At 34.8% G+C, this 12,054-nt stretch overlaps 1 protein-coding gene across 5 annotated transcripts in view; it reads right to left on the minus strand.

Moving 5' to 3' along the window:
- Nucleotides 1-12,054, minus strand: part of CHD1 (chromodomain helicase DNA binding protein 1) — a 75,280-nt gene that overhangs the window by 40,064 nt on the left and 23,162 nt on the right. For 3 of the 5 annotated variants that reach the window (XM_024993934.2, XM_024993933.2, XM_024993932.2), the window contains exons 3-11: nucleotides 8,283-8,484; nucleotides 7,169-7,279; nucleotides 6,131-6,195; nucleotides 3,810-3,959; nucleotides 3,398-3,672; nucleotides 2,288-2,513; nucleotides 2,025-2,125; nucleotides 1,635-1,813; nucleotides 652-779 (exon numbers count right to left, since the gene is read on the minus strand). In XM_024993934.2, the coding sequence (XP_024849702.1) occupies nucleotides 652-779; nucleotides 1,635-1,813; nucleotides 2,025-2,125; nucleotides 2,288-2,513; nucleotides 3,398-3,672; nucleotides 3,810-3,959; nucleotides 6,131-6,195; nucleotides 7,169-7,279; nucleotides 8,283-8,484 (1,437 nt within the window). Of the gene's footprint in view, nucleotides 1-651; nucleotides 780-1,634; nucleotides 1,853-2,024; nucleotides 2,126-2,287; nucleotides 2,514-3,397; nucleotides 3,673-3,809; nucleotides 3,960-6,130; nucleotides 6,196-7,168; nucleotides 7,280-8,282; nucleotides 8,485-12,054 lie in introns of all 5 variants that reach the window. The other 2 variants (NM_001192048.3, XM_059887979.1) reach the window with 2 other exon arrangements.

Genomic DNA, 12,054 nt, shown 5'->3' on the forward strand with positions numbered 1-12,054 from the left:
GAGATAAGGACACAATCCATCTACAAGTGGTAGAGTCCGGATAAAACTACAGCTACGTTAAAGTTTAAAAAACAAAAAAACTGCACCCTAGTCACCTACACTGCCAAAAACAGAGTAGGCGACACATGAGAGAGGAAGAGAAAAACAGAAGCCAAACTGGCTATTAGAAATAACTGGAAGAGAGACAGTCCAGGACACTGTGAAACAATGTATACATATTCTTATTCCAATTAAAACATTTTTAAATATTGCAACAATCAAAAGGTTCTTTTTCTTCTTAATATAAGAAGTACTATTTATATAGGGCTTCCCTGGTGGCTCAATGCTAAAGAACCCACTTGCCAAGACAGCAGAGACAGGTTTGATCCCTGGGCAGAGAAGATCCCCATGGAGAAGCAAATGGCAACCCATTCCAGTATTCTTGCCTGGGATATCTCATGGACAGAGGAGCCTGGCAGGCTATCTAGTCCATGGGGTCACAAAGAATTAGACATGACTGAGCAACTAAACAACTGTTTATATAATAGGAAATTCAAAGACCTATGTATAAAATACCAGAGGGTCTTATCCTTTATGCTGATGGAAATCTTTTCCAAACCCCATATTTGTAAAAATTTATCCTCTTAAATAAACAATTCAAAATATACATACTTGCACCAAGAGTGAGCAAGCCAATTTAAACCATTCAGTTGATAATCTCTTAATTCTAATCCTTCATGTCCTCCAATATAGGATGGCTGCTTCTTTAGAGCTACAAATCTTGGCCTTTGTTTTAATACCTTTTGTAGAAACAAATATTAACATGAATTATTAAACATAAGAAATCATATTAAAAGATGAAGATCTCAGCTTTTACCATAAATTTAAAAATTTCATCTCCAATCATCACACTCAGAAATTCCATGACAAAATATACATGAGGACTGAAAGAAGTCTGTTTTCTATAACAATGTACAGTGACATATTCTGGTCTCTTTTCGGAATAAAAAATGACAGAGGTAAGTGAGTTTTTGCTGAAATACTTGGATCTCACATGTTTCTCAAGTAAAAGCTATGTTAAATTCATTCATTTTACCACAGTTCCAGCCCTGACCTAGAAATAAAACATAAAACTGGTTTGACTTTCCATCTGATTTCTCATTTCTAAATTACCCTTATGAATTTAATTAAATCTTATAATAAGAAAACAAATTCTAGTAGTACATAGACCCCAAACTATTACTAGTAGTAAATTTTAAGTATTAGGCAAGGCAGTCCTTGATACTTTCTTATGGGGACATCCCTCTTTTCCTTTCCTATCATCAATGATAATATTCACCACCTTTTAAATCAAGCATATACATCTAGTTTCCAAGAAATTTTCCATTTTTGACCTTCCTAACCCAGTCCCCACAACTGCCACCACCAATTTATTATCTTTCTGACACAAGTTTCAGTCACCAAGGCTAGAAAACAGTGCCATATCTAAAATGGCACAGCAATTACAGGAATATCATTTCCTGTAGGACCTACCATCCAAAGAGTTCTTTCCTGTAGCCTGTATGAAATCAGGATCCAACTCTCTGTGTGGGGCTTGTAGTATTTATGATGCATAAATACAGTTTCAATAATTTAAAATGGCAAACAATACTCACTTTGCAGTCTTTAAAAGGAGTGGTTTTTGATTGATTCCTGCTGAAATACTCATCTATGCATGCTTGAAACTTTTTGGAAATAAGAGCGCCATCTTCCCAGCTGCACTCTGAGTATGGAAGACCCTGCCATTTGCAATAATAATCAGGATAGCCAGCAGCTGACTTCTGATTGGAGTGAGCTGTAAGATAAACCAGATATATTTTACACTGAATTTTATCTAAGGAATAATTCTTGGTAAAAACTATACAAGTAAAAATAAGCCATCTGGTTTACACTATTATTATTATAAAAGCAAGCTACTTTATTTGATATGTAGGCAAAACTTTAAGTTTTCAGATGACTTCAAGCATGGAAAGATAAATGTTTAATTAGAATCATTTATTACTAACCAATTATTCGCTCCACTATTTGATACTGCTTATGGAGATCATCTGTAAGTTCTTGCTGACAATTATAATATTCTACATCTTCTGGAGAAGCATTTTTCAACCTGAAAGATTATTAACCCAAGAACAAAGTTAAAAATCTCCCCTAAATCCCATCTGTGCACAAAATCTCCCATCTTGTCACTCAAATGTGAATCAATTTGAATAATGAAGAAACTGAAACAAATTTAAGCATCACTAATTTTTAACTCCAACATAAAACATACCATCTTTTTGTTTCCTGATCTTTTTTCTTATAATTATCTAATTTTTTCATTCCTCTAACATTTTGCTGCTTAAGGGTTTCCTCTGTCTCCCAAGTATTGTGGATATGTGACCATCCTTTCCATTTAATTAAATACTGGATCTCTCCTGGTTCCTTGTTTTTTTCAAATCCTGCATTCGGGTCACCATCTGCTTCAACTGCATAGATGGTTGTAGTAGCACCAGTAGCTGAAAAAAAATAGTACAATACTTCCATGTGATTCTGTTATTGAAGTATTTCAACTCAAAATTTCAAGAATATAAACAGAAAAATATATACTCTTTTAAATAAGTAACAAACAGGGTATGAGTTTATAGGAAACTACATTATACATTCATAAAAGAAACTGAATTCTAGAACAGAAAGATTAAAAATCACCTTTAAAAACTACATATTTGAAATCACTATGTAGAAGAGATAGCTGCACTCCCATGTTCACTGTTATATCACTTATAACACGTAATAAGCGTCCACCAACAGATGACTGGATTACAAAAAACACTGTACATACATATATAACGGAATACTATTTGGCCATAAAAAGGAGGAAATCTGCTATCTATAACAACATGGATGGACCTCAGTAGCATCATGTTAAGTAAAATAAGTCAAGAGAAAGATAAACTGTATGTTCACACATATATGGAAAAGGGAAGGAGGGAGGGGGGAATTCACTGACTGAGAGATCAGATTCAAACTTATCAGAGGTAGGACAAGTATGATGAAGTGGTCAAAATAGATTCTTTACCACTAAGCCACCAGGGAAACCCTAAGCAAGGGGTGTGTGTGTGTGTGTGTGTGTTAGTCGCTCAGTCATGTCTGACTGTGCAACCCCATGAACTGTAGCCTGCTAGGGACCTCTGCCAATGGGATTCTCCAGGCAAGGATACTGGAATGGGTTGCCATTCCCTTCTCCAGAAGCAAGGTCTATTTTACAGCAAATAAGTATAAACGTAAAAATTCCACCCTCAGCTTTCAAAGTTGAAAAGTCTTCAGGAAAAAATTCACTCTAGTAAATATTAGTGAAAAACAAAACCAAAAATGAAGGTTTCTTTTCTTTTTCTTTAAATACCTCCTTTTCTTCCAATCCGACAATCCATAAACCGTTCTATTGTTTCAAATTCCTCTTCCTCAGGTTGAGGAACATCCTCTCCACAGACTTCCAGGAGGTCATCAGAATCTGTTTTCATTTCCTCATCTTCCTTATAGCTAACATTGACAGTTGCTTGGCGACGAGAGCTTCTTTTATCATTATCATATTCTTCTTCATCATCATCCTCCTCCTCAGATGAATCAATCTGTCTCTTTTTTTGTCCAATAATCTTTTTTCCATTTTTTGACTTAGATCTAGGGAAAAGTGAAGGAAAGAGGTATTTTACAGAAATACTGACATAAAACAAGATTTGAGAAACTCTAAGAAAAAGAATGAATACCTTCTGTAACCAACATTTTTCAGAATCAAACCAAGAACATACTATACTTACCTATTTTGAGGTTTTCTACTTTTAACTTTATTTTTTGGCTCATAATCTGATTCTGTTTCATCACAACTGCTTTTATCTCTTTCTTCTTCAGATTCTGAATCCGAACCAGACTGAGAGGGCGATCCCGATCCAGACATCTGCCAATCTTCACTGTATATAAAATATACAATATGTTTACTTATACATATATAGCAAATTTTGTCTGACAAAATATAAAAATAATCAAGCTAAATTACATTCCAGCTAATATAAAAAATATCATTTTCACTCATTATAAAAATATTCAAATATCTGTAGAATAAGAAAATGCTGGAAAATATTCTTCATAGATTTCTCTAACTACAGAGTTTTTTGTTAATCATTTAATCATACCTCAAAATGTAACGTAAGTAAGTGGAGTTTAGGTGAAAACACAGTATGCTAATTTAGAGTCACAGTGCTTAATTTTGAAAATTCTGTCTAATTATACTTGCCATTTCAAAACAGATTCTATAATAATTCCTTTCATTCTAATTTTGTGGCGATTGTGATTTTTAAAAACATACCCTTTAAAAAAATTTTAAAATATTATACATTAAGAAACTTAAAATAAGTTATCAAAAAATTGAAGAAAAAATAAAAACATTCCATCTTAACCAACATTCAGTAACTACCTTACCCTTATTACTATTTTTAGTCTATTTAATTTCAAATAACATGGAAAGAAAAAAATGTTGGATTCGCTGTTAATATTCTACCATAGTATTAACTTTAAATGAAAGATATACATTAAGTTCTTACATATACACTACATTCTATATTAAAGGCACTGTTTCTACTCCAGTGCTCTGCACAGCTTATACCAATTACAACTATGTCATGTTAAGGGTTGCATAAGCAAGCCACATGCTAAAATCTGGTTTATGATATTAAAAAAAAACCATAATGGGAGAAGCTAATTTTTTATCTTGAGATTGTTTTTCAGAGTTTGCACATGAGACATAGCAATAGGCAGCATATATGAAAAAAAATCTCCATTTTATACTTTTATAGTAAGTACTATAATCACTTTTATATCCAACAAAATCTATCCATCATCTTAAATTACTCATATTTTAAAAATATTCTTTGCTTGCACTCATACTAAATTTAGAAATTACTAATTCAGTGGAAAAGTTGAACAGCTGATAAGACACAGTAGCTGAAAATACACTCAGTAAAACAAAAGACAGATCTAAAGAAATCAGCCAGAATATAGCACAGCAAAAAAAGGATAAAACACATGGTAAAGTAAGACTCATGGTAGACCAGAAGGATGATCCAACAGACATATAATAGGTATGATCCAAGACAGATAAAATATCTGTTAACTGTAGTAACACAAATTGATAGAATGAAAAAGAGAAAATGCCAAGAGATGCAATGACTGAATTTTTAGAAACTAGTAAAACTCATGAATCTTCACATTAAAGATGCATAAAGTAAAGTGCATTAAGTGGGATACTGCTACTGCTGCTAAGTCACTTCAGTCGTGTCCAAGTCTGTGTGACCCCATAGACGGCAGCCCACCAGGCTCCCCCGTCCCTGGGATTCTCCAGGCAAGAACACTAGATAGGTTGCCATTTCCTTCTCCAATGCAGGAAAGTGAAAAGTGAAAGTGAAGTTGCTCAGTCGTATCCGACTCGTAGCGACCCCATGGACTGCAGCCTACCAGGCTCCTCCGTCCGTAGGATTTTCCAGGCAGGAGTACTGGAGTGGGGTGCCATTGCCTTCTCCATTAAGTGGGATAAATAAATAACAAATCCAAAGCTGGATGTACAAGACAAGACAGTGGAACAATGTTTTTGAAGAAATGAGAGAGAAAACAACTCAGACCATCTAAAGTATCAGAACTGAGACCTGAAGTATTTTTTAACACTTCCTGGGTCAAGATCTTTGGGAAATTACAGTGAGTTGCTAAATGAGTTCTAAAAAGGAAGTAAATTTCATGTGCAGACAAATTAAGGATAACTATTAACATCCGAACTATCTGAAATCCAACATCTTTAGTCCCAACATTTCTATATAAGTTTTTCAAGTTATTAAGATCTTCTGATATTGTGACTAAGATCTTTGAAGTTTAAAAAATATACAGGAGAGGTGTTATAGGAGATAAACAAGTGGCACACAAAAAAAAACCCATGTTGTCACAGAAACATAAAAGAATTAATGGTTTAAATTAACCTAATAGAATGCCATGAACCAAGAAGTTCACTTCTGGCAACAATTGGTCATAAAGGAAGAAATATAAATCATTAGGATTTTCTTGATATAAAAGTAACCAGTTGAACAAAATGGCATACTCTTTATGCTTTTTCCTTTTGACCTCACTGGATGAGTCATCGGAATCTTCACTGCTAGAGGAATCCTGTACAGAAAAATATACAAAGTTAAGGCTGCTAATGATTAGAATTCAACTATAGTAACATTTTTTCTTGTTATACGATTAAACATTCACTTTACTAATAAAACTCTAAAGACTTTTTTCCATGTTACATTTATACCATAAATTAGCATATAAAGTAATTACATTTTTACTGCAAATATGTTAACAGCCAGTGAAATTAAGTAAACATCACAAGGTCAGCATTTTGTATAAAATCTTATAATCTACCATTTCTGGATACTACTACTGTTGCCTAGTAAGACCTCAAAAAATCCTAATTGTTGGTATGTCAAATTCTCATTTAGTATTTTTCTTCCTCAATAGGCAGTTTTTGATATACAGATACCCCCCCAATCTTTGAAAGTTCAATTTATACCACTACAGTTTTACAAAAGAATCTACACCAGTAACTGTTTTCACTAACTGAAACAAATATGAAGAGAATTTTCACTTTTACAAAACTCAATTCTGAGCACTCAGCATTTGTTTCGCAGCAAGCTGCTACTGAGGTGGCAAGCACGTGGAGCAGCCCCTTCCAGGGGCTGCTCAGTGCTGCCAGGATTCTGAACTGTGCCTGTGAGCATCTGTGCTTTCCTCACTTTGCCCATGACAGTTACCAAGATGTGGCCTAAGGAAGCAGCCTCCTTGCTTTTTCATACCACTTAGCTCAGGAAAAAGGACATTCCATTTTCGGATAGGTGGGGAAACCTACAGTTCTTCCTGAATGTTTTTGTGCAAACACACACACATGCAAGCTCATGTGTACACAGGAACTACACTGTTTATAATAAAAGTATGTCTACACTTCAAGGCTACTGATGCACATTTAAATGTAGTTATTTTCCTATCCTTCTAATATCCTTACTGTTTCTAATAATTTCATAAACAGCCCCCAGTTAAATAATTAGGCATCAAGACTACTTTTCAGATAATAGCTTTCACAATGAATAGTCACCTCCTCTGATCCACTATTAGATGAAGCTTGATGTTGCTGCTGCTGCTGCTGCTGCTTCTTAAGCATTGCAGATCTCTGAACGGCCAAAATACTAGGGCTAGATTTCCAGAACTGTAATAGAGATATACACAAGTGAAGAACAAAGTTTTGAGAAAAGTGGAAAAAGGATAATCTATTGAAAACCAATATCAACATTTTCACTGCCTCCAAATAATAAATAATAGTAAGACTATTTTCCTTACTCACATATATGTAAAACAATATTGCTGCAATATAATTAAAATAAATGCTGAGCTTTAGATGTATATAAATAATTTATGGTGTGTTGAGGTTCACAGACAGACAGCCTTAATCAATGTATTCTTTGGTGTTAGGACTATTGTCAAAAACAACAGGATAATATATGCTACCAGTGCTATTCAAAGTGTGGCTACCAATCCTTTAAACTGGTGTGAGGTGAAGATGAGGAGCTAGAGTCAGAATGCAAATTAACTAAGCACAGTTTTAGTTCGACTGACTTTTTTGTTTCTGGTAGCAAAACTTCCTACATGAAGGAAACTATTTGTATATTCTGGCCCAAGCATCTTATCATGACTGGTACTCTAAGTAACACTCTGTATACCATTCTGATGTATAGACAAGTTTTACTAAATCTTACAATTGCTTTTTTAAAACAGAATGGCCCTTGGCATATTCTACCACATATCTTCAAGGAAGCAGAATTCTATTAAATACTCCTATTGGCAATACATTATATCCTCTGAAGATCTTGAAAGTAGAGATAACACTGTAAAATTAACAAAAAGACCTCAAAAGCCTTACATTTTTATCCATGAGACACTGAGTATTTATTTAACAATTTGTGCTTCAAAAAGAGAAAGTTTCATGTATGTTCATTTTATACTTGTCTTATACATCAATAATTATAGACTGCTTCTCTTTCAAGCCAATTAGTCCACAGATGACACCAAGTTCGAGAACAATTTAAAGTGCATTTTAATACTTAAAATCAACTTTTTCTAAAAGCTAGATCAAGAATGCTCTAAACCAATGCTATACATTTTCCCAAAGTAATACAGGAAATCTACCTGTCATTGGATACGTTATTCATTACCTCAGCTCCATCAACTTTCGGTGGTTTTGCTTGAACTTTATTGTCTCGGGAATTGTCTGACTCAGACTCTGACTGACTGCCCGATTCGGATCCAGAGTCTGAGTCGCTGCTACCTGACTGGCTACTGCTTCCATCACTACTGCTTCCAGAACTCGAACCAGATCCAGAGCCGGAAGCTGACCCAGAATCATCATCCGACTGGCTACAATTTAAAAATAAATAGATTTCAAACAAAATTAATTCAAATTTTAGCTTTTCTTAACTCAGCAAAAAGCTCCACATCATTAAGCCTTGTTTGTTTAGTATGTCAACCATGTATAGCCAAACAAATAGAAAAAGGAATTAATGTTAATCTACAGCAATAACTGACTTGATAAATTTAGTAGCCTGGGCTAAAAGATAATTATATCACAATCTTCCTCCAAGGGTAATGAACAAAACCTACCAGGCAGAGAATCCTGGGCTAGAAACTTAGAATAACAAAATGTTTAAGACACAGTCCCTATTCTTAAAAGGTCATTTGATATAGTGAACATAAAGAAGAAATTGTGTGAAGAAAAAATGTGATAAAAATTCTCATTTAGTAAAAGGTAGAAAACGAATTAAATTGAGTTTCAACTTGTTTGCAAGTCCACATCTATGTTCTATCATCTCAGAGGAATGTAACTTATTATAACTAAGCTATGATAAAGTACAATTTACTAAAAAATAAGATTACTAATTTCTTTTCTGAGAAAATTATTCATTTTTTTATGGTTCCATAGTAATACGTCTGAAATAGTAAATTCTCACAATCTTTCCTAGCCTCTGTACACATACACATACACTTTCCAGCACTTATTTCCTGTCCAAAGTAGTCTAGAAATGGTCTATACCTAATTGATTGTGTCAATCAATATTATCCGAAAGGCCATTTGTTAACTGGTGTTTACATTTGGATTGCTGAAAACCAGGGCATTAAATTTTTTAAATATGTGGCAGACTCAGCTTTTGATGTAATTTTAACCGACTTTATGAGAAACAATAAGGTAATGTCACACACACGGAGCAAAACTCAAGCTTCTTATTCTCTTGCTGTAGTTCTCAAAAACATCACTAGATGGAGGTATTACTCTACAAAAACTACAAGATCGAACAGTAACCCTTCCTAAAAGTAATTTTTGAGAGCAAGGCATTAATAGTTTCTACCTGGAAACACAGATATATGTTTTCAAGAAGACATCTGATTCTAAAAGTTTTGCTTACAATGTGAACAAACATACACCTACTTTTAAAATTTGGGAATCTAGTGGAATAAGTTTTTCTTCATAGAAAGAGTAAACAAAAAGTTCCATAACCCGGTGTACGAGACAGCAAAAGAGACACTGATGTATAGAACAGTCTTATGGACTCTGTGGGAGAGGGAGAGGGTGGGAAGATTTGGGAGAATGGCAATGAAACATGTAAAATATCATGTAGGAAACGAGTTGCCAGTCCAGGTTCGATGCATGATGCTGGATGCTTGGGGCTGGTGCACTGGGACGGCCCAGAGGGATGGTATGGGGAGGGAGGAGGGAGGAGGGTTCGGGATGGGGAACACATGTATACCTGTGGCGGATTCATTTTGATATTTGGCAAAACTAATACAATTATGTAAAGTTTAAAAATAAAATAAAATTAGAGAAAAAAAAAAAAATAAAGGCTATATCAAAACCATTTCTGCCAGTTTCTACCCTCCAGACACATGGTTCAATAGCATAGTGCCTTTTAATTAAAAAACAAAAGTGACCATTCTGCATTCTATTTCGGCCCTTGAAATTTCAGTAAGAATATCAGAGAAGATATTTTTCCCAACACACAATTTCATTTTTCCCTTAACCCACTAGGCAAGCAACACTTTTCATTTATTACTTTAGCAAAAACTATCATTTGTTAGGCACTGGGAAGACTGAGATGAGACAAAAAGTCCTTACCATTATAAGAACATCTAACCTAGTATGGAAAGACAGTCATGTCAACCAATAAATACCTCTCTGGGCTATATTTAAAATAATTCAACCAGGAGGTATGAAGAACACAAACAAGTCAGGCACAGTAACTGGAGAACATTTAGAAGAAAATGAAGATGAACTAATCCTTTAGAAAGAAGAATTAAGTAGAAGGGGTATCATTTTAATTGCTTATAAGCTTCTTGAAGGTACTGTTTTTTTTCCCCAGAGTATCTTACACTGGTGGACGCTCAGTAAATACCTGAAAAGTAAATGGATGGATAATTGAATCTGGGAGCTATCATGGGCCTATATTCTTAACTGTATCTTGAGAAAATAGCTAGTCAAAATTCCTTCTTAATGTATCAAGATTCCTTGTTAATGTATCAATATTCTTAAGTGAATGCAGGAAATCTTCCTTTCATAATCTTTAGGTGAAAGTAGTTCTGCCTGATGAAAAAAGCAAACAGCCTGAGCCTACACCACTCTAAAGGCAAATAGGCTTATTATCAGAATGTCTTCACCTTAGATATTAAAAGCATGAAGTATTTATTTCACTTAAATTGTTCATAGCAGGACTAAGAATACACATAGAATAAGTAAGGAATACCTTATATACTGCCATAGAATGAGATAGAGTTATGTGAAAAAAAAAAGGCAAGCTACAAAACTGCATTTATAGTATGCTTCCTTTGTGTATGAAGGGAGAAATGTTTACACATATTTGCTTATGCTTTTTTCAAAAGCAATAATGGTGTATAAAACAATTAAGTTAAAAATGGTTACCTACAAAGAGAGGGGAAAGAAGAAAGCAGAAGGAACAAGGATTGAAATGAGTTGTCAATTTCTGAACCATGCAAATGTTTTACACAATTTATTTTAAAAGGAAATTCTAACACTTGAGAGATAAATATATATATAGGTTTGGGGGATTGGAGAACAGTGGGACATAAAATTCTGAGGAAAAACAGGTAAAAAGCCTCTCCGTAATGAAGTAGTTCTATTTCAACCCACTGTTGCATATGCTCTTTCCAAAATAAAAATCAAACCTGCCCTAAATGGGTAAGTCTTCAGTGGCTCTGTAACAAAAGTAAAACATCTATGAGGTGCAGGAATCTGTCTCTGCCAACCTATCTCCAGCCAGTTTCCCGTCTAAACCCTTAGTTTTAGTGATGGCATACTACTTGTAATTCTCAGAAAGTGAGTTTCTCTTTCCACTTTCTGCTTTTGCACAATTACTTCCTTCTTAAAGATTTTTTCACTATATAATTTCTACCTGAACCTCACTTCATGGATACTTCTCTGACAAATCTCTCCTGACTCCAAAGTCAAATCAACCCAACATTAAAGCTTCCATAGAAGGCTTCCCTAGTAGCTCAGATGGTAAAGCGTCTGCCTGCAATGCTAGAGACCAGGGTTTGATCCCTGGGTCAGGAAGATGCCTTGGAGAAGGAAATGGCAACCCCCTCCAGTATTCTTGGCCTGGAGAATCCCATGGACAGAAGAGCCTGGTGGGCTACAGTCCATGGGGTCACGAAGTCGGACATGACTGAGCAACCACCACGCGCGCGCACGCACACACGCACACACACACACACACACACACAACATGAAAGCAGGAAATCTTACCTCAGTATTCCCACAATATCCTGTACCTATTACTATCTTAGCTATAGGCACATAATGTAATATTCACTGTAGTTTCTGTTTTATTTTTTGGTATTCTACCATTTGTTCCTAGAGTGCTGGAATTTTTACTTGTTCTTTGTATGCTGAACACTAAATGAAGGGCTCAACATATGTTT

This window comes from Bos taurus, chromosome 7, assembly GCF_002263795.3.
Source record: "Bos taurus isolate L1 Dominette 01449 registration number 42190680 breed Hereford chromosome 7, ARS-UCD2.0, whole genome shotgun sequence".
Taxonomy (NCBI): Eukaryota; Metazoa; Chordata; class Mammalia; order Artiodactyla; family Bovidae; genus Bos; species Bos taurus.